General features: G+C 32.6%; 2 protein-coding genes across 2 annotated transcripts in view; both read right to left on the reverse strand.

Moving 5' to 3' along the window:
* LOC133171735 (dehydrogenase/reductase SDR family member 1-like) lies at positions 1-7041 on the reverse strand. The gene is made up of 9 exons (XM_061306529.1): positions 6895-7041; positions 6405-6469; positions 3884-4027; positions 3726-3805; positions 3233-3365; positions 2449-2571; positions 2300-2375; positions 2132-2212; positions 1-482 (listed from the first exon to the last, which is right to left on the reverse strand). Exons 1-9 carry the CDS (start codon positions 6998-7000, stop codon positions 346-348), a joined length of 945 nt encoding a protein of 314 aa, XP_061162513.1. The 5' UTR covers positions 7001-7041; the 3' UTR covers positions 1-345.
* Positions 7042-10108: 3067 nt separating this feature from the next.
* LOC133172527 (helicase with zinc finger domain 2-like) overlaps positions 10109-23121 on the reverse strand; it is a 35086-nt gene continuing 22073 nt past the window's right edge. The window contains exons 7-15 of the mRNA XM_061307435.1: positions 18586-22075; positions 18284-18369; positions 15709-15846; positions 12984-13121; positions 12012-12625; positions 11131-11352; positions 10774-10930; positions 10456-10623; positions 10109-10266 (exon numbers count right to left, since the gene is read on the reverse strand). Coding sequence (XP_061163419.1) covers positions 10139-10266; positions 10456-10623; positions 10774-10930; positions 11131-11352; positions 12012-12625; positions 12984-13121; positions 15709-15846; positions 18284-18369; positions 18586-22075 — 5141 coding nt within the window. The 3' untranslated portion in view covers positions 10109-10138. The remainder of the gene's footprint in view (positions 10267-10455; positions 10624-10773; positions 10931-11130; positions 11353-12011; positions 12626-12983; positions 13122-15708; positions 15847-18283; positions 18370-18585; positions 22076-23121) is intronic.

Below are 23121 nucleotides of genomic sequence, written 5' to 3' on the forward strand. Positions count from 1 at the left end.
TTGTATATTATGCTTCTTTTTAATTGACTTCATAACAAGTAACACGAACCATTAAATTGACTTCATAATAACTATAATACGAACTATTCACAACTATATGGAACTATCATTAAAAAACATGTCAGTCTGTAAATCGTCACACAGTACATGTACATGATTAAAAACAATAGGGAAAATTTCAATAATATCATGGGTACTTAATCACCCATATCTGTCTTTTGCATAGAACCTGTTGATTTTTTTTAATTTCTTGAAATTTTTTAAGGTAATTTCAATAGTTTGTTATCATTCACAATCTGTACTTTGGAGCCACATGAAGTTAGAAGATACGGCATACATTTCGTTTCAAAATTTGCTTCCCTTCAAAGCAAACATCCAATATGGCATTCTTAAGAACTTTGGGAGCCATCTCTGCATCCAGGCTGTATTCGGATTGCGCGCCATCAACCAATTAATTTGTCTCATACTATCAATAACACGACCTATATGTATGAAAAACAAACATTATATTATTATATACAAGCTTATCTTTTAAAAAAGATAGGTGAGCTAGCGCTGTAGCTATCATAAACCACAGAATTAGATATCTGAATTATTGGATTAATTTGCTGAATCGATTAAGGGGACGACCATTTGATTCTGAGGAGGGGGGGGGGTCTGGCAAAATCTTTCGAGTCAGATTATTTATTTTCATGCCAGTCAAGGACAGATTATTTATTTTCAAGATGATCAAGGACAGATTATTTATTTTCTTCTTCACTGAAAAAGTTAGACAAAAACAAAAAACAAAAACAAAGTTCAAAGAGGGACCGGGGGGGGGGGGGTTAAGTAGCAATAGTCAATGACAGATTATTTATTTTCTTGCCGGTCGTGGAAAGACAGTTATTTATTTTCAACTTTTTTGAGGACATTATTTATTTCCAAAATCTGCCAGCCCCCCCCCTTTCAGAATCAACTGGTCGTCCCTTATTATTAATAGGAATACACAGTGGTACACCGGAGGTAGTGTTGGGGGGATGTGTCTTAATTCAGAATGGCGAATGTATCAGCTATTCAGTGTTTAATACAGAATATTCATCAGACTATTTATAAAAAAACATATCCGAGGTTGTTATTCCGAGCTTGCCGGAAAGATCCAGGAAGATAGTTAAAAAATAACTATTTTTTTTTAATTATGAATTTAGAAATTATAACTGATCTGTACAGTTTTGGCATTTACTGTTACCTTTTGTACATTTATTTAAGGTTAGGCAACAAAACGCGAAACTTCTGATCACATGTATTTTTTTCAGATTAAAAAACGAAATTGACATGGTACAGTTTATCTACAGTAGTATTCACAGAATGCCCTACCACGAAGTTGAGCATACGTATTCCAGTAAAAAAGACTAACGTAGTTGCTAGCGCTCGAGAGCGCTAGCAATAACAATCGGATCATTACTCGGGCTTTTCCGTCAAAAAAAGGAAAAATTAAAAATTAAAGAATAACAATTATATCAGTGCTACTGCATTGTATCAATCGCTCCTCGTGTCTTTCCGACAAACTCTGAAAGATTTCCTGGGGGGGTGGGGGTCTGAGCTTGCCGGAATCATGTAGTATACATGGTTAGCTTTAAGGAAAGCTAGGTTTTACCAGTTGATCTCTACAATCTTGGCATTATATGACCCAAATTTTCTTGTACTTTTAGTCATAGGTTAGACAATAAATTAAGAAATCCAGTATTCGTATCATATCAATTTTTTATGATAAAACGAAATTATCATCGTACAGTCTATCTTCAGTAGTTTTCCCAGAATGCCCGACCGTGAAGTCGAGCATGCGTATTCCAGAAATATAGACTAACGTAGTTGCTAGCGCTCGAGAGCGCTAGCAATAAATCATGGTTAAAATTCTTGAACCCCTTCCCTTCCAAAAAAAAAAAAACCAAAAAACAAAAAAAAAAAAAAACAAAAAAAGAAAGAAAGAAACTCCATGACTTCGATTATTTGTTGAAATTTAGCAGATAAAATCCTCAAATTCCATACATAATAGAAGAAATCGTACCACACAGTTACAAAATTTCAAGTAAATTTTGTGATTATAAGCATTTCATACAGTCAATTCTAGTAATCAATTCTCAAGGTTGCTTACCATCAATGTCCCGTAGATTGTATTCTTGACCAAGCTCAGGAGTCATCAACACCTTTCCAGATTTGCTCATTACGTTTGGATCTGTAAGTGAATTTCTTCCTTACAGATATTGTTAAAGGACAATATATACTAGTGACGCCTCAAAATATTTAATGGAACAGGTAATACCTTTTGCAAGAGCGACTATGCACTTCCCGGCGTATTCAACAGATTCAGCGCCTTCGAACAACTTCTTTCGTTGTTCCTAAAAACGCAAGAAATTTATATTGGCAATGTTGTTATAACATTAACAATGAGATGATGCGTAAGATCCTTACACTTTTGGTTGTTTGAAGCATTTGATCCACGTGTTCTGTCATGACAGGTCCAGGCCAAAGACTGACAACAGCCACATTGTGTTTCTTCAGTTCCACTCCACAGTCCGCTGCCATTCTGTCCAACTACAAGACACGTGCTTTAATTGTAAACTTCTTATGAACTTTCGACTACATTTACATTTGATTACTTTGAGTTTTTGAATGTTTTACCATTTAACATTTTACTGTTGCAAAAGCATTCACAGAAATTGAATAAATATCTTTTAGATGAGTGACATTCCAAGTTCATCTGTAAATAAAATTGGGTTTGATCTTCTCTTTATTAATCTATTTACTGTCATCGATTTTCATTTTTTTCTATCTCAACTTCTCTGTCTACGAAACATAGTTTATTAATTATCTTTAGGTATTTACAAATAATATCAAAAGTTTAAGTTTGTTTATATTAAAATAAAAAGATTAGCTTATATACTGCCTAGTGGTATGTTGATATTGTAGTTATTTAGATTTTATACTGTACTTTTAGCTGAATTCACTCTTGCTGTATACATGTAGGTACTCGGACATAAAACACTTAATAGTGTGTGCCTGTGTATGTGTGTGTTTTAAATTTAATCATATCATATTTATAGTATGATTCAAATTAGTTATGACTTGAATCTTTAAACAAGTTTCAAATTCAAAATACTGTACAGGAATTAATTGGACTTGCCACTCCCCTTTCATATACTTTAGACTACATAGACCTCTACCAAATAGTGCCAACTATACAAAAAGAACTCACTGCCTCCTTTCCTATACCATATGCCACATTGAAGAGGTATGCAAGACCCCCAGCAGAAGATATGTTGACTATCAATCCCTGTTTTCTTGGAACCATCATTTTTGCAGCGAACACTGTGCATATGTAGTGGTTTCTTCATTTATATGAAATAAATCCATGCATGTTCTGTTTTCAGTGAGGCATTTTGTGCGCTTTTAAAACTTTTTGTTTGAACAGAAAAAAACAACACCTCTTTGTTTTGATTAAGAATACTGTATAAGCACCAATTTTTCTTCAATTATTTTCGTCAATAAATAAAAATTTCTATCGTACGTTGTAAGCATTTTTCTCTTTTCTCAATACATTTTAAAAGTTATATCATTAAATGTAACATTTTGGAATTAAAGTTTTCAAATATTAAGAAAATTCTTGTATTTTAGATCTAAATTCCTCATTTTTTACATTCCGAATATTTTAAAATTGATTCGTTCAATTTTTTCCTTTACACGTATACCTTAAACCGACATTGTTAACCGTATCCCAGATTGACAAAGGTTGCTCCCAGAAAGGTTTTCCCAAATTTTCAGATATTGCCTGCAACAAAATATGTTTAAAACGCTTTACTTATATTAAGGTTTCTCAAATTCAAACTCTATATTGTGACAAACTCACATTAACAGCGGCATAAGCATTGTTGACGAGAAGGTCAAGTCGGCCATTTTGTTCAGATTTTACTCTCTCAAAGAATGCGGCGATGTCCTCATCTTTTGAGTGATCGCATTGTACAGGGATGCATTTTCCACCCCTTGATTCAATCTGGAAAGAAGAAAAAAATCTGAAATTTTGAGTGAATTATTTACTTGTTATAGTTTCTTGGTGCTTGTGGTCCAGACTGCATTATATTATCTGTTTTTCTACATGTACTTATCTAAATCGTAATTGTATCATGGCTGTTGTGTTTTTCCTTTGAAGTCAAGTGTACAATAACTGGAGATACACCGATGGGCGGAGCCAGCAAAAACTGTGCCGTGTAAATAAATTATTGAACACCAAGGCGATTTCAACATTTTAAATTATATGTATATTGAAGAATTACAGAATTAAATGGACTTTGTTATATACAAAGACAAAATTTCTGCCAATGAAATAAAGGTCCTTTACTTAAATTACAGTGCACATGTATCCCAAAATACGAAATGTTATTACAGAACTCTGCAATTATTCGATCCACCGCAACGAGAAATCAAGTTCTTGACACGAATTCCACAAAGAAGAGTTATTAACACAGCGTTTTTGTTCATGCCACAGCTCTCGAATATGCCAAATGATCAACGGGTATCTTTTTTTTTTCTTGATTTTCGATTAACACCTGAATTTCCCTTCTTCAACTTCGAATTTTTCATCCTTGATATCCAAAGGTTTTCTTATGAATTTCATAAACAATCCGTTTTATATTAAGTTTGAGAGCTGCAATCCGACGTCCTTTCTCATGAACACACACATAAAATGTGCGAATTAAAAAAATATTGGCGGGAAGGAGAGAATATCCATGCGGTCACCTGAGATTGGTGTAATTAAAAATCATGCTTGAAAAAATATTGACGTTTTGATTGGCCATGATACAAGAAAGTTATTGAATATTTATTATGGTGTATCCTGATTTATTTGGACGAAGGGGCGGAGACTCGTGCTTCGCACTCGTCACCGCCCTTCGTCCAAATAAATCAGGATACACCATAATAAATATACAATAACTAGTACTTGAACAAATTTATTTAATTATGCGAGTTTATAAACTTACTAGTACACTTTTATTAAAACATTATGTTAAATTATGCACAGTTTTAGATTTGTATATGTGCTAAATACATGTATAAAAATTACTATGCAAAAAAAAAAAAAAAAGAAAGAAGCAAATTCGTTAAGGGCGGGCTTAGAGTACCGGTATATGTCGAATTCGGACCGAAATATACCTATCCCAATACTTTTGATTTGTATTCCTACTATGATGGTTTGAAGTATTGTATATATCATCTTCTTACCCCAGGATTGATTTCTGATCTACATGTATAACTCAGGGGGATACTGGTAGTTTATTTGAATTTCATTACCTCTGCTTGACACAATAACGTGTAGCTAGTGAAAGCAACCCCCTAACAAAAAAAGTCTAGTTAACTAATAGATAACTATAGTTTACTATTGTAAAATAAAGTTTTTACTACGAAGTTTTTTATTATATTGAATTAAAGTATTTTTACTATGAATTTTAATTCTTACTTATTTTCTTCAAGTTTAACATTAATTTTTTAAAAACAATAAGTGCCCATGGGAATTCCAATAGATTTAGTTGTAAGCTATAACAGTTACTATAGTATATTTTTAGGGATACTCAGAAACACATACTATGCTAATATTTTCAGAAACCGAAAACATATCCAACCAAGAATTTCTTCCTGATTAAAGAAATGTTTAAGAAGGCATAATCATGATTTTTAAGTAAAATATTTTTTGCTACCAGAAGATATTTTCTTGGTAAGGAATGAATTTAATAGCTACCCACGTTATACTGTATAACCTGGGTTGGGACAGTTTACGTTTTATAAACCGCGAAGCGGTTTATAAAAAAAGCGTAAACTGTTCCAACCCAGGTTATACCAGTATAACTTGTGTAGCTACTATTATTAAATTCATCTCTTATATTTTAATTTTCCATCAAAAAGTGTAGAAAATAAGTCGATTTCTCCTTCAAAAATGCCTTCAAATTGTACATATTTTAAAATATAACGTCAAGCGGATTGATACGTTTTTGACGTAAGTCATTGTGAAGTAGGCAACACAGGTTATATGATATAAACAATTTTTTATCCAATCAAATGACGCGTTACAACCAAAATTAAATTACAAGAGAAAATATTTGAAGGTAAGAAATTTTTAATATGAAGATTATGATGAATATGAGATGTCACTTTGGAGCCTGAAAAGTGGGTTTTTTTTTAAATTATTAGTAAAGTAAGCATAATACATTATGAGGTATAACCACCTTTAATAGTCCAAAGGTTGTATTTTTGTGTACAGATATATAAAGACGGACACCATTCGTTACTACACACCTCTAACTCCGACCAGAATGTTAAAATTATACGGTAGCAAATAGACAGTATCACTGATTGAATAAAAAATAAATCACCCTTACCTCGCTTGCAGTGTCTGTTAGGGATCCTCCCAGTTGGTCCCCCGGGCGTGCTGTCAGAGTTCTCCCTATGGAAAAAAGCAAGGTTTTCAGACTGAGTTTGCCCTTTATCGTTTTTTTTTTTAGAATTGACTTTTCACAGACAGTAAATTGCTCTCGGGTATTTTGTCAAACACGCTATGCGCATTATATAGAAGATCAAGATAACACTAAACATGTACTTGTACATATATCTGTAAAATAGTGACAAGTGAAGTGTTTGTGACACTTGCAATCCAACAGCAAATTTCGTTTTTTTAAAACACTTACACAGGCAAATTTTAAATAATAAATTTGATTCAAAATTCTTTTTATACTAAATATACATAATTTAGGGTCTGCGAAGTAGATGTATGTATATATACAAAAGCCTTTACCAGCTATCTTTTCAACTGACCTATTTTAATATTTGTTTACTTTATAGATTCACAAATGAAAGATTTTGAAAACTTACCTGTAATATATACAGTGGCACCCGCCTCCCCTAGTTGTAAGGCTATCCCTTTCCCTATCCCCCGGGAAGCACCAGTAACGATGCAGATCCTCCCCGAGAGCAACATTTTTATGTTGTTTTATTTGGAAGTGTAAACTTCCTCCCTTCAATATATCTAGAGTGCGTCCGGAGTTTTGTCGAGTTTATCTTTTCCGTAAAATGGAGGCGTGAAGATTAGTCATTTATGGATGGATATTTAAATCAAGTATTGAAAATATCATGACCTCTAAATACTGATGCGTGTTTAATTAATGTTCTTGTCGTTTTGTTTTTTACTGCATGTCAGAGTATCAGTACAGTTGTGAAATTGCAAGAATCGGATGCATTTGCATGTTGTTGACGCTTATCTTGAAATTCATGTTGTCGAAAGGAAATTATCTTTTTTCTATTTTGGATTGAAGCATGTATTTTAATTTTTAAAAACATTTTGTCACAAGTTATTATTGCAAATGTATGAAGCCCTACTTGGATCAAACTCACTATGGGAAAAAAATTAAAAGGCTTTATAATTCCTTTATAATGCCTTTCCAAAGACTTAATAACGAGATGTGAAAAGGCATTATTACGCTTTTCAAAAAGGAGTAATAACACGATGTGAAAAGGCTTTATGTGGCAACAAAAGGTGTTTTTCGCGTTACAACTCCTACGCCTTCCCACATTGCGTTATAACGCCTACGCCTTTCCATTTTGCGTTAGTGCGCCTGTTACGCTATGGTTTGATCCTTAAAGTCTTGTGAACCATAATTCTATCTCAGGTAATATTTTTCACAGCAGTAATTTGTGTAAGAATTGAACGGTAAATGATGATTTACGAATTGTATGTATTGGACCAAAGGTGAGAAATGAAGTACCAGCGGTAGAATTTCTGCAGGTTTCAGTCAGTATATTTTCAATGTACTTTTAGATCCTTTGATCTTGATGAAGAAATTAATACCAGACCATTGTCCAAGTATACATTTACCATATATGTCCATAAATCATGTAACTTTCCTTGTGTTTTCGATGTTTTTTTATCGCAATACTCACAAATGAAAACAAGCCAATTCAGAGAATCTGTGTCCTCCGCTTAGGGAAAACAGCATGTGCAGTTCGGGGGGGGGGGGTTCACCCCCCCTGGATTTGTAGAATTATTAAATGTATACATGTATATTGAAGTAAATAAAAAATTGCCAATATGGATATAAAGATTTGATTGCTTATTCTTTAATTATTTCATTGCGAAAGCTCAAAGGGTTCTCGAGATATCGAGCGGAAACGAAAGTGTTACAGACAGACAGAAATACAGACGGACGGACAGACAAACCCAAATTAATATCCCCTACTTTCAATGAAAGCGGGGGACAACAATACCAAAGACAATAGAGACAACAGAATTAGACAGATAGATAGATATAGATATAGATATATATATATATATATATATATATAATTTTCAATGTATTGTATTCTGTTTGTGAACATTTTGTATTTTCAAATATAATTCATCAAATATTTACTTTTTTTTTTTAAGAGGAACCCTTACGCACCTGATAATGAATTACTAGTAGCTGAGAAATATACGTGGTTTAGGGTACATTTGATTTTTCAAAGAAACTAGTAGGTGCAAAATTCAGAAGAGTGCTCTGGGGGAAAATATAAAAGCTTGTAAGGTTTAAAACAGTATGTTATCGTATTAATAAAGAAATATAGATAACAAAAACATTTTCCATCAAGAGAAAAAAAGACAGAAATGCTCCGTGCAATTTATACAGCAAATGAATAACATAATATAAATTGAAACATCTCTCCTAGTGCAAAAAGCCACGAGACAAATGACTAAAATAATACTTATCAGTCATTCTACGATAAATGGCCCAATTCAGGGTATAAAACACATGAAAAAAATAATTGTTTCAAATAGCAAAATGAACATCACAATTCTCAAAAGGACATGTCAGTGAACTTGAAAAAAAAAAAGAATTGTCCACAAATCTGGTATCGTTAACTTTTTACAACAATCCCAAAGTACCATTGATTTTAAGGTAATGTTACGGAAGTTAATGCTTGATCAAGTCTTATTATTTTCTAAATAAAGCTGAATGTGACCACTTTTTCGTTTCTGATGTTCAGTATAGAACGCTAAAGTATGATTAATGAAGTCTCGCATGAATCCGAAATTTAAGTTAAAATTTCGGGGAAAATATCGTTGAGGAAGTTAATCGTTACAAAAGTTAATTCCCAGCAATAAAAGTTAAAATTCTCGGCAAAAGTTAAAATTAAAGTTTATTTTAGGATATTAAACAAAAGTGTGAAGCATTTCGCTCCTAAAATAATAAATATTTTTTTTATACCTTTAATGCAAAAACTTTCTTGAATTACCGTTACGGAATTTAAATTTTTAAGAGAGACAACTGTTTTTGTCTAATTTATTTTGTTATGTCGAAAAAGTAATAGTTTAAAATAGCTGACTCGCAACTAGAATCGATGATATTAGGTTCCGTGGTCACTTTCACACAATTTTCGGTTCTTTTTGAAATTTGCATTCAGTGCGTGAGATTTAAAACAAAATCGTTACGGAAGTTAATCGATATTTAGCGACATGCTATGATTTCGCATGAAAGAAGATCCATGCATTTCTTTGCGAGAAGTGGTTTGATTTCTTTTTATATAGGATAAAAAATTCATTGTAATCTATTCGGAACGCTTCTACGACTGAAAATTTCATCTTGAAATTTGTAAATAAATGAAGCGACATTAAGATTTGCAGTGGAATACGTTTTTTCTACATTACGTTATGTTCATATGAAAACTTTAACTGCACATATATCGGTAAATATTTACAAAACCATGTATGTATATATGTTAAGTTCTTAGATTTGAAATCGATCTTTAAATTTATAATTAAGATACATGTATTACAAGGGTAAATTTGTAAGCGACATAAAAAATTCTTAATTGTGCATGTTTTTGTAGAATGACTGTTATATCAGTCAATACATGACATAGAAAACAAATATGGAAAAATATCAAAATGGCAACATCCACAATATTAGCTATTCACAATTACCACTTAAAACAGCAGAGTCGATCAAATACTCGCTTTCCACTTCTCTAGTATGGTAGGTGCTGCTAACAACAGACTCTAGGTAGCAGCAGTAAGCTCAGTTTAATGTTTAATATATATATATATATATATAAAATGTTTCGTTTATAATAACCATTACACTCAAGTCTTCACTTTAGCGCCATGTTTTGGAAGAAAATCCATCGTATTAACGATACAGTTATTTCTTCTGAAGTGAGTCAACATAGGGTTCAAAACTGATTTTTCACATGACATTAGATTCTGATTTCCTGAAAATTGACAAATAATAAGTTAATTTATAAATATTAGTTTACTATTTACAAATATACACGTATTTTACCGGTTTGGTTCATTTTAAAGCAAAGAATGAAAAGGTAATTTTTTTATTTAAAATTCTAAAAAAAATATATACTTTTTGAAAGACATAAGAGTATTAATAGGCACTTAAATCTCTTCACCTATTAAAATAAGACCTTTACGTGCTCTTGTTAAAGCAACATTGATCTGGTGAACATCGGTTATGAATCCCAAATTTTCTTTACACCATCCAAGTGTTGGTTCAGGTTCAATTCTGTACTCCGGAAGTGACCTAACTAAACTAAATATGACGTAATCCCACTCACCACCTTTAAATAGGATGAAAAAAAGTTTATATTAAAAGCAGTTTAGCATGATCATAAGATAAAATTCTTAATCAATTCAAAACTCAAAAGTTTTAAAGGAATACACACACTTGCAATCTACTGTTAAATTCAAAAGAGGACATCTGTATCTACCTTGACTTGCTACAACTGTATTGACATTGTAGAATTCAAACTTTTTCTTTTTCAATGCCAGTCGTATTTGATGACACTGTGCATTGTACTGCGACATTATATTAATACTTTCCCAGTTAATTTTCTCCGTTTTAACCAGATAAGAAAATATGGCTGCCTGTAAAGTACAAAGCGAGAAAAACATCTTGAAAAGTGGTACACATGACGACTAAACTTAATGCTACAACGGATGTCATTCGTACTCGTATTTACAGCCAGTAATGTTCTACTTTATGTTCACATGACTACAGACATAATAGAGGTTTTTCTTTAAACCCCTTATTGAAAAAAAGCGAAACTTCTCTTGACGTATCTTACCACACGCTCTATTTCATTGGAGTTGTATCTGGCCATTTCATTTCCTTCTTCTGTGGTATACGTTAAGTACTCTTCTTCGCCTTCTGTGTGACAAAAAACATACGGGTATTGAGGATTTTTCCATAACCTTAATGGAGTCCTTGTCATCCATTTTTCTGATTCTTTTGTCTCCAGTTTGCCATCATAAAAGGTTTTGGATGGAAATTCGCATAAACATGGATTCTAGAAGTACAAAATAATAAGAATATGAATACAATACCTATGTTTTTCAAAATAATGGATAGGGAATGAAATTTATGAGAGGATGGTTACATACTAATTTTGAACGTTGTACCTTTTTATAACATAGTTTTTATAAACATAGTTTGTTTGGTTGCTTGTTTAATTTTTAAATTAGTGCTTTACAGTTTGATGCAAATTTTTGGGCACTGTTGACGATCAACTAAAACTAGAGCCATAGAAAGAAATTTAAATTCACACTATATGCCGAGGAAGTTTCACAAAAACTCTACTTTGACCAAATAGATTTTGAAAAGATCATTGTAACAATTCCACAAATTCACCTATTTCTTAATTAAATATTTTGGGAGTGGGGGTAAGGTTTGCAACCGTGTTTGAAACATTTCTAAATATACACTTTACACAAACATATTCTATGACAATTGATAAATACTGTCGAATGGTTCTCAAAAAGTCGAAATCAACAGTTTGCATTCAACACAGCAAATAAACGGACAAAAATATATTTCGATAAAAATGTTAGATATATATAGCAGAAGTCTACTTCTTAAGAAGAGCTGAAAATCCTTCGTTATTTTATTCGTCAGTTGTAGTAGACGATTACGCCTGTAAAAAAAGAAACTGCTTTGTCTAAGAGTTACCATTCTGTATTGAAGGTTCAGAAATGTAAGGTGGGAACTCTTCATCTCTGCATATCTTTCAAATAATGATTTCTGCAGTCCAAGTTCTGCTGCTTCTTCACATATAACAACAGGTTGTAACTGTTTATGATCTCCGATTAGGACCACTTGTTTGGCCCTTGTTGCCACTATTACGGCCATGCATTCTGGCTCTGTGCACATCCCGGCTTCGTCTATAAGGACTTGAAAGATAGTCCCTTTTGCAGGAGCTAGTAATGATGCACTAGTTGCTACGGACGCTGTACAAAGAATGACATCATATTTGGGGAGTTCCTCTTGTATTGCTTTTCCGATACATTTTTTGTATTTTTTGATTTCTCCGAAATTAATTTTCTTGGGATTAGTTTTAAATTTTTCATCATACTGTTTTATTTCCTCAGCATATGTTTTGCCTTCTTCACGGATAATATGGTGTAAAGTTTCGTTTCTGAGATTTTCATCAGGAAAACTTTCTTTATTGACCCGTCTCTTTGAGAACACCTTGCCAGGAATCGGGAATTCAGCACATTCTAATGCTCTTCCATACATTCGAAGAACTTTAAACTTTCTAGAGAAATCATTTTCTTTCAAATATCCTGAAAAATTGACAAATATGAAATTAAAAAATATTCTTTTTTCCATCTAACCAGTTTTGATTATTTCATTTTTATACAGATGTGAAATTTATTAGCCAGACTGTAAAGTCTCATTTAAAAAAAATCACAAATAGGTAAATAAAAATGCAACATTTAATATCATCATTAATTTTACGCATGAGAAGTTGTGTTTATTTTAAAAAATTATAAAATTTGACAGACCAGCTTGTAATGATAATACATGTAAAGAGTATAACACTTAAACTAAAAGCTTTATCCTCCTTTGACAATAAATATACAATTACAATATATACAATATACAGTTAGTGATTTGTTAATTAATTAATATTTCATTTACTTGTGACAAGATCCACAGATTTGTTTGAGGGGCCACAAAACAGAACGATTCTCCTATTTCCTCCATTTTCCCGCAACTGGTGGTTGATAGAACAAAATATGTTGATAAGGGCAACCCCAGTGTATGTTTTTCCTGTCCCTAGAAAAAAGGGGTATACAATTTTCAGTGAATTGAAAAAAGTCCATTATAATAAATATCATTGAATATCATTGAAAGAATGAATCTGTTAAATTAAAAAAAAAAACGCACATTACTGCAAGATAGACAGAGGTAATTATATTATGACCAAATTATAAAAATGAATTAGTACTTGACAAAATCTAAAATGCAGTATTTATTCTCATTGAGAAAGGGTGAAATGCTCGTGCAAACCTGTCAAACCCTGACTACTATTTAGGCATAGTGCATGCAAAGTACAACACTATTATATAAATAAAAAAATCACGATATACCGGTATATCGATAAACTCGCACATCCCTTATATATATATATATATATATATATATATATATATATATATATATATATATATATATATATATATATATATATATATATATATATATTAGAGAGAGAGAGAGATTTGGTGCTTTTTTCTGAATCTTTATTTATTAAGTTTCCACCATTCTCCCTCTTCACAGTTCAACTTGTATTTCAAATATAACATTTTACTGCAGCTGATTCGTTATAGTTAAAAATGAAAATTGTACGTTAAGAATATTGATTTTTTTCCCCTGGACATGCAATCTTATGAAAACTGATGGTATAATTTTCGATACAATATCATTTTTGTGTATACTCACACATATTAATATATCAGAGCTCAGACTATTGTGCTATAGCGAGCTTCAGAAAAATTGCATATGTGACAAGTCAGTGAGATCAACACATCAAGTATATTATCATAACTAAATTTTAAAAAAGTTAATTATGTAACACTTGCTATGGGGAGACAATATGTGCATTGATGGTAGGCACACAATGTCGTCGGCGACGATGCCCTTGCTCATCATAACTATATATTTGGTTTATCTGCTTAATACCCAGGGGCAGAGAAGTAGATTTCAAAAAAATAATGCACTTTCACTATATAATCAATAGAGCCACCCCCTTTCCCGGAGATACCCTCACCCTGGGGGCCACAAATTTCAAAATCTTGTAAGAGGTACCATTGATCATCATAACCATGCAATTAGTTTATCTGCTTTATATGCAGGTTGAGAGAAGAATTTTTTAAAAGAATTTAAGCATTTTCATTACATAATCAATAGAGCCCCACGCTAACACCAGAAACTTTGACCCGAAGGCCAAGATATTCACAATTTTGGAAGAGGTGCCCTTGCTCATCATAACTAGGAGCAGAGAAGATTTTCAAATAAATAACAGTGGCCGATCCAGGAATTTCGTAAGGGGGGCGCAATAGAAGGCTGGGGGGTCTGGGGCTGCATTGAAGCCCCCAGTGGGTCTAGGGCAAGGCCCCTATGGGGGCTGACAAATTCTTACAAATGAGATGTTTTTTCCTTGATTTTAGGATAATGAACATGTAAGTTCTACATACAAAAATTCAAACGGGGGGGGGGGGGGCAAGCCCGGCGCTCCGGCCCTGGATCCGCCTTTGAATAATGCACTTTGACTATATAATCAATAGAGCCCCATCCCACCCCCTCCCGCAGAACCCCTCACCCTGGGACCAGAAATTTCACAATTTTGCAAGAGGCACCCAGACCCTTGATCATCATAACCATGCACCTAGTTTATCTTCTTTTTATACAGGGGGAAGACGATTTTTAAAGAATTTATGCATTTTCACAGAGTCCTCCCCTTTAACTAGAACCATGAAATTCACAATTTTGGAAGAGGCACCTTTCTTAATCATAACTATGTACTTACATGTAGTACATCGTCTTAGTGCCCAGGAGCAGAGAAGAAGATTTTCAAAGAAACACTAGTAATGCACTTTCCTATAAAATCAATAGAGCCCTCCCACAGAACCCCTCACCCTAGGGCCATTTTGGAAGAGGCGCCCTTGATCATCATAACCATGCACCTAGCTTATCTTTTTATACACAGGGGGAGAGAAGATTTTCAAAGAATAAATGAATATTTTCACTATATAATCATTAGAGCCCCGCCCTAACACCAGAATCCCTGACCCAGGGGCCATGAAATTCAAACTTTTGGAAGAAGCATCCTTTCTCATCATAACTATGCATTTAGTTTGTTTGCATAATACCCAGGAGCAGAGGGGAAGATTTTTTAAAAAAAAAATAATGCATTTTCCCTATATATTCAACAGAGCCTAACCCTAGCACCAGAACCCCAGACCATGGGGCCATGAATTTCACAGTTTTGGTATAGGGCTCAATCCTTATTACAATCATGCCAACAGTTTGACTGCTTGATGTCCAGGAGTAAAGAAGAAGACTTTTAAAGATTGCATTAATTTTAGTGGGTTTTGGCCCCACCCCTCAGGCACCAGGGGGGCAGGGACCATAGAATTCACAACTTTTGTGTCCCTTTACCCATAAATGCTATATGCCAAAATTGTTGGAAATTGGTTGAGCGGTTTTAGAGAAGAAGCTAAAAATGTTCAAATGGTAATGCACATGGTAACGACGGACGACAACAGATAGCAATGAGTTTACTTAGGTGACCTAATGATATTTCCACATTTCTTATGAAAACTATTGATTATAATTTTGGAAGCAAACGTTTCTGATATACCAGGTGGTCCTTGAATTAAGGTGAACGAAGAAGTAACCGCTTTCTGTATAGCCTTTCTTTGGTTATCATTTAATCTGATGCCTAGATGATAATCAGCATTTCTGCAGAGACTTCTTCCAGCACAGACATGTTCTTGATCTATCAAATACATATGAATTCAAAATCAAAGCTTAAAAATCAAGAAAAAGAGTTTATAAATGACTTCTTATGAGTTGCATACGAACTGTATTTCACATAAAATTAAACGAAAATGCATGTATGATATCAACACGCTTATGGGTGAATAAAACAAGACCACCAAATTGAAATTTAAAAAAAAAAAACATTCAACTACCCATATTTATATCATCATATTATACATGCATTCTAGTTAAAAATACTGAAGTTGCAATAGAATAAACAATTGGATAAAAAAGTGTCAGAATTTTTATTAGTTAAACTTTATTTGAAAAATGAAAATACCACTATATCCTAAAACACTTTCTAAAATATATAATCAAAGGAAATTATAAATTTTTATGTTTCAAATTGGTATCAGGGATATCTGAACCTTGATTGGGTTTCCTCTCTTGTATATGTGGAAAAATTGGCTTTTTGGTTGTTACATTATTTTTTAAGTTCTGGTTTGAAAAGTTTTCAGATAAAAAAAATGTGAAACAATAATTTTCCCCCAAAATCATTTTTGTCCATTTAAGTCAGCTCTTTAAGTTTAAGCCAAAATAGAATTTTGACATTCAAGTTTTCTTACAAAAAATACTAGATTTTGAAGTGACCTATGTTACATTATTTTGTTGCACTCCTGACATCTGATATGCATTTTATTCAACATTGTTTCAAAAATTATAACACACAATAACCCATTTTTAGTTTGTAAATCATTTCATCGTCTTGACATTTTTTATCATTTACGGCAGGTTTTCCATATTTTCAAGACTTCAAAACATGATTATTTGCAATGTGTAATATTTATACATTGTATTTAAAGATATGTGTTAATTGATGAAAACTATTCTCTGAATTGATTGTAAAATGTCTGTAATTAGTTGATAGACATAATGTTTTGAACATCAAATAGTCTCAAACATTTTTTTCATTTTATTTTTTAGTAAAGATAGATGTTGATCATTGATAATTAAAAAACAGTTTTGTTGCACTCCTGACTGCAGTAAAATTAAAACCACAGAACACAAAAATTCATAAAGTGTTGGCAACATCAAGTGGTAACGAAATTGTGCAATATTTATAATAAAAACACATGAAAGTATTTAAACTTGGCTTTATATCTTGAATTATTCCCTATTTATTTTAAAAAAAATAGCTTAAGTATATATTTAGAAGATAAAATATATTTTAGATATATTTTCCTTCACAGGACAAACACTATTCGCAACTTAGGTCAACCAAAAACATTCTACTCATCAATTTTTTTCTTTATATTTATTCACATTTGATAAGCAATAATTCTAACATATTTGTTGTACTCCTGACCAAGAGCATGGGAGACTTAAAAAGATAATTGTGAAGCAATCATATCAGAACTTGTTCTGTTGTTCAGTGAAGTTGAGGTGCAATTACTTGAGCTTTATAACAATTTTTCAGTGTGTTTATTTTTCACATTCTCAAAAAAATCAAAGAAAAGATAAAAACACATCTGAATTGATAAAGTTGAAAAAGAGAAGGATTTTAATAATAAAACTGTAAATAATTTACTACTAAATTATTCAAATAGATCATTATTAATTGAAGAATACAACTTAGCATAACATGAGTTGAAGTCTTTTCATCCTATAACTTGATTCTTTAAAAAAAATGTGTTGCACTCCTGAGCTTAGATATATAGATCTGAAACACAAATATATCCTGTAATTGATTAATCTATTTCGCAAAAATGTTCTTTGTGTCTTAATTTTCCAAAATAAAAATAAGAGAAATAATATACTGATAAAAGTTTTTTTATGCTGGGGAACAAAACATCAAATGTTTCACTCCTGACATTATTGGGTATGCACAGATACTTGAATCTCATTAATGCTGCTTGTGATTTATATAACATTTTTAAGTTTTAAATTGTATATCAGTTATTGGTTTACACTTTGAGAATTCTTTTTTGACTTAATTGTCTTTCAAATTTTTAAAATCGATGTTTTTTTGGCAACACTACATTTTTTTCTATTGCACTCCTGACATGGTATAACATTTTTTTCAACATCAGCCATGGCCACAACCTGGTCAAACAAAAGTTGCTACAGTCTACATTTAAAGCTCAGTACTTTGAATATTATCAGGAAAGTTTTTATTTCCACCACAAACCATTAAAATTTATTTCGCAGATCTTCAAAACATTAAATTTTCGAAATGTCACAAAAAGGTGTTGCACTCTTGACATTTTTAGCATCATTTTTGTGCATAAGTTTTTTGTCAATTGAGATATCAATGAGATATATTTGGCAGGTAATTAGACATATCTAAAGACATATGCTGAGACATAAAATTTATTCCCTTTGCCTGTACTTTTAGTTCAGGTTGAAAAATATGTGTTTGGTCATTTTTTTTAATTCACCCTTATAATATTCACCAAGCTTTGGAATGCTGCTTCTTTCTGCAATTGCTTTAGCAAGATCTGGTGCTCTTTTTAGATTTTTCAAATACATATCTGTTCGCCTTAAAAAAAAATAAAATGTGTTACAAAGTGGAAAACATTTGTTAGTTTTTTTTTTTTAGTTTTTTTTTTTTTTTAAATTTGTTTCAAGTAATACCAAATAAAACATTCACAATTTTAAGAGAAATCAAACTAATCTTCATCCCATTAAGAACAAATTTATGAAATGAGATATCTGGTCTCTCTCTCTCTCTTTCTCTCTTAAATGGCTAAATTACCTGTGAACTTCAATTTTTGGTATAATTTCAACGTGGCAGATCTTTTGTTGCCCACGTAAATCTTTAGGAATAGCAGGGGATTTTTTGTGACAAATAAAATTGACTTTTATTTTTCCTTCGGCTGCTTCTTCTTTCCGAACGTCGTCTATCTTTGCATGTGCAACCCAAAATCGATTTTGTGGTGAAACTGACCCATTAAGGAATTTCGATCTTGGTCCTAAGCCTATCTCACACCTTATGCAAAGGTAATCTGATCCTGATATGTAAAATGGCTTGACTTCTGAATCAACTTCGACTTCTTCCAAATCAGAATATCCGAGCAGATCTGTTGAATGTACTGTGAAACTAATGTCCCTTTGTTCACAAAAGGAGTTACTAAGAAAAAAAGAACCCTTTCTTTTTGAAGTAAAAGTAATGGGCAGATCAGTTATGGTAAAAGATTCATCTTCTACTGACAATGTTGCTATCTCCATGGATAAAATTGGAATCCATATATTAACGTACTCTTTACAAGAAGCATAGCTTTCCTTCGTTGCCTTCGATGCGAATTCAGCCAGAACATTTACAGGATCTCTGGCATGTTGTAGGCATAATTTTACATTGTTTGTTAAGTCCAGAAGCTGTGGCATTGGCATCATCATTCCATGCTCTGGTTCACCAGCCATCTGTACAACCACAATCTGACCATAGTTAAAAGACAAACTGAATTTACAAGTTTGGTTTGAATCCACCCCAAGTCTATCTTCGGAACTAACATCTTCGACTGTCTCATGGGTTTCCTCTATCGTACGTATGAGATTCATTCTATCTTCATGATTAATTTCTTTCTTTAAATTTTTTGTCTTTCCTCTGAAATATGACTTTAACAAATTGATCCACTGTTGTTTCTGCTGAAACACCATATTTGGATGAGGATTTAGACGAAGGTATCCATCATTATTTTTATTACGTTCCAATTTGCGCTGTATCGAATAAAGTCTACTTTGCCATTTCATTGTCAATATATCACGCTTATGAATTCTATTTTCTTGAAAACTAGGCCTCTCTTTAGTCCGTAAAAAATTCAGTGGTATTCTTTTGCTCATCTCTGGAAACTTGCGAAGGCTTGGATAACACAAAGAAATATCAATGTTTGAGACATCGTGGACAAATCCATTGAAAAGCTGAGGTTGCATGTAAAGCTCGTGTCCACAAAGAAGAACTTGACATCCGCTATAAAACTTCTTTCTACGAAGCAAAATATCGTTCATTTCATTACATATCTGTTCGATTTCTAGGGTATTGTAAGAACAATCTTTTTTGTCGGATGACAACAGATCATCGAGTAATCTATGAGCAACCAAATCAATGTATAGTCTCAGTGGACTTGTGAAGGTCATATAATGATCTCTGCGTAACGCATAGTGCAAAAGGGGGTCGTGTTTTTGGTTTAAACATCTATATTCCGCTAATGTCTGTACATTTATCCAGTCTTCTAAGGCAAGTAATTGCCATGGATGAATTTCATCCATTCCCAAAATATGTCCAACTTCATTCCATTGATTTTTGTTTATATGTTCTTTCAGTGTCTCCCAGACACATCTTTGAAACGGTAAAACATGTCTGTAACTAAATTCCCTGCCAAAATTGAAAACTGAACAATAAGACCCCGTGCCTGGCACTGCCTCGAGACTTTGAAGACGACACAATATATCACCCATATCAGTATGGCTCTCATTCCACAACTTAACAACATCAATTGAAGGAGCTTGGTGACAACGATAGGGCATAAATTTCTGATATCTTTTGGAAACACGTTCTGAGATTTTCATGTTGGTAAATAAAATTAGCTCTTGAAGCAGATCTCTAACATATTTATTCCTCATAAATGTTCCATTATCCTGAAGTCTTGTTTCTAATTCAAGAAAATGAGTGCCATCACCAAGTCGCTCTTTTCGAATATTTTTAGCAATATTTAACAAAGTTTTTACCTTGAAATCTTGATTGCCCTCTAGCACATCATTGACAGATTCAATATCATAAACTTTCTGACACACAACAATTGATTTCCTTAGTGTAAAACTGTCAGTATCCACATCGGACTGTGAATTTGCTGTAAATGACAATGTTTTTGCGTGTCTGTCTTCATCTAATTTAAATTCAATAATATCACATAGTTGCTCTGGAATCATCAAAGACTGATAATTTTTATAGATATCGAATTGCGCGCCACGTCTCCTTATTTCCTTATCCAAACCATCACCCTTTTTGATAAATCTTGCTGGGTCTACAATATGGATTTCTATTCTATGCAGAAGATCAGATATTTTTTCAACACTGAACGCAATTTCAGTTATATTTTCTTCGATGGAGATAGCAAAGACAGGGACTACACCTTTCGATCTTGTTTTTGATCGTGTTTTTACATCAATTTGTTGTAAATGGGATGCTATACGATTGGCCATGTCGGTAAATTTATCTGGAATTTGATACTGAAGTCTCAGAATATCAATTCCTGACTGTGGGTCATTCCTCGTGTATGTACTGCTTAAGACAACTCCAAATGGGTACATGTCCTCCCAGTGCATAATGGCAACAAGGAAACAATACGATTTCCTATTAGCGTGGTCTATTTTTAAGATTTCTTTGTAACTTAAGTTTTTGTTGTATTTATCATAGGTAAACAAGTCAAACTGAGTTTTACCTTTACAATACTTATGCGAGGCTTGGATTTTTGGTACCGTTTTGCATAGCGGTTTAAGCATGTGGTGTCCAAAATCATCAAATGCACACACTAAAACCGGATGTCTCATATTTTTATACCGATTTCGCTTTACTGTCCCCAGAATTCTACCATAAATGTTCGTATCTCTAGTTTGAGACTCAATATTTCTCCGTTTTCTTTCATATTTTCGAATCTTTGATTCTCCTAGAATTTCTACAACCACCTCATCATCAGCATAAGATTTACCACATTTTGATCTTCCAGATATATGAATTTCTTTGATTTCATCAGCAAAGTTTAAATTTGTACACACCGCTTTATGTGCAGACTCTATATGTAAACTACAAAGTTTATACTTATTCGGATTATCATCCAAATAACGTTGAAGGGTTTTCTCTGGTACTGTTGTATCATAATGAAACATAGGTTTTCTTTTGTGTCGAAAATCGTCTTCACATTTTTCTGATAATTCAAGTCCATTAATGACAAAATCGATATTTATGTTGGAGAATACACTGCTATTTGTTCTTGAATATATTCCTGAAAAAGATCTGTCTTCCAAGAGCTCGAAACCACTGTCAGTGGATTCTGAATACAAATGATCATACTCTGGATCTTGATAAGAAATCAGTTTGTGTGGTTTCTCTAGGTATTCTTCGTCTGATTCAACTGCTGAATCTTCTTTAGAACTATAATATATGAAAGAGGTAGGCTCCTCTTGGACATTGTCACATTTTCTGCGCTGAATCCTCTCTTTTTCGTAAGTTTTTTCGTCATGACTTGGCTCTGAAATAAAAAATAACATATCAAGTTAATATTTAAACATAATAAATAAACACAGATTAGAGATTAGAACCCCTTTGAAATGAATAATCTATTTATCTAAAAGAAACTGTGGAAAGAATTCTACTTAGGAACAACGGAAAATGGATTACAGGAACAAAAAATGGTTTATCTTACTTGAAAACAAAATTATGTCCTCTATAAGTCAGTTCTATAATTTTACCCAATCATTGTAATTATTAATTGTTTCAGATGTCTCAAGCTTCGTTCTATTTTGTGCTTTACTTTATATGACAAATTTCTATCTATCTGTTCAACAATATCAGTATATCTAAGGCAGATTGGCAATGATATATATTAAGCGACATTAAAGTATGTTATGTGTTAGGTTTTGTCAAGTTTTACAAATTATATAACACATAAAAAATAGGGATGGCAATCGATTACAGAATTGCTAATCGGTTAACCGCAAGGCATTCCGACCGATTAACCGGTTAATCGTATCAAAATACACGTTTTCTTGACAATTGTTTTTCAAGTAGCTCTGTCCATATACACAAATAGACCCATATAAGTCGATAGAAGTTAAAACATTCCGTTAGTCTTGATTTTGGATGAGAAAAATAAGGGTACATATTTTTTTATTTAAATTTCAGTAGCAAGAAAAAATTGAGAAAACCCTGAAATCTTTGCTAATTTTCCAGAGCAGATGTCACAAAAGTTCTTTCTGCATTTTCACTATGATAATCAAAACTACATGTGAACTCTAAAGCCCTTAATTTACAATGTTTGTTTAATAATTAAATTGGATTGAAAACTGAAAACGACAAACACACCAATTCACAGTGCTCAATGATTCAATTATTATCATTAAAGAATTACAGGACAGTCGGGGGTAACGACATGGTGTTTTCACGGTAATTAACACTACATAAACTGACCAATTACGTTACGGTCTCTATCTGGAGATTCATAATTACATGTACGTCCAAATTAGATCCGTTAAATCCCAAATGATCATCCTTTGTGCAGAGATTTCTTTTCTTTTT

This window comes from Saccostrea echinata, unplaced genomic scaffold (genome assembly GCF_033153115.1).
Source record: "Saccostrea echinata isolate AGI-Se365-2 ecotype Australia unplaced genomic scaffold, CSIRO_AGI_Sech_v1 ptg000054l, whole genome shotgun sequence".
In the NCBI taxonomy this organism is placed as follows: Eukaryota; Metazoa; Mollusca; class Bivalvia; order Ostreida; family Ostreidae; genus Saccostrea; species Saccostrea echinata.

What these genes read in the sequence shown, in the direction of transcription:
- LOC133171735 (XM_061306529.1), bottom strand. Translation starts at nt 7,000, where the DNA reads ATGTTGCTCTCGGGGAGGATCTGCATCGTTACTGGTGCTTCCCGGGGG. An exon ending in ATGGTATAGGAAAGGAGGCA is followed by an intron (nt 2,572 to 3,232) that starts GTGAGTTCTTTT and finishes CGTGTCTTGTAG; the next exon opens with TTGGACAGAATGGCAGCGGA. An exon ending in CATAGTCGCTCTTGCAAAAG is followed by an intron (nt 2,213 to 2,299) that starts GTATTACCTGTT and finishes ATTCACTTACAG; the next exon opens with ATCCAAACGTAATGAGCAAA.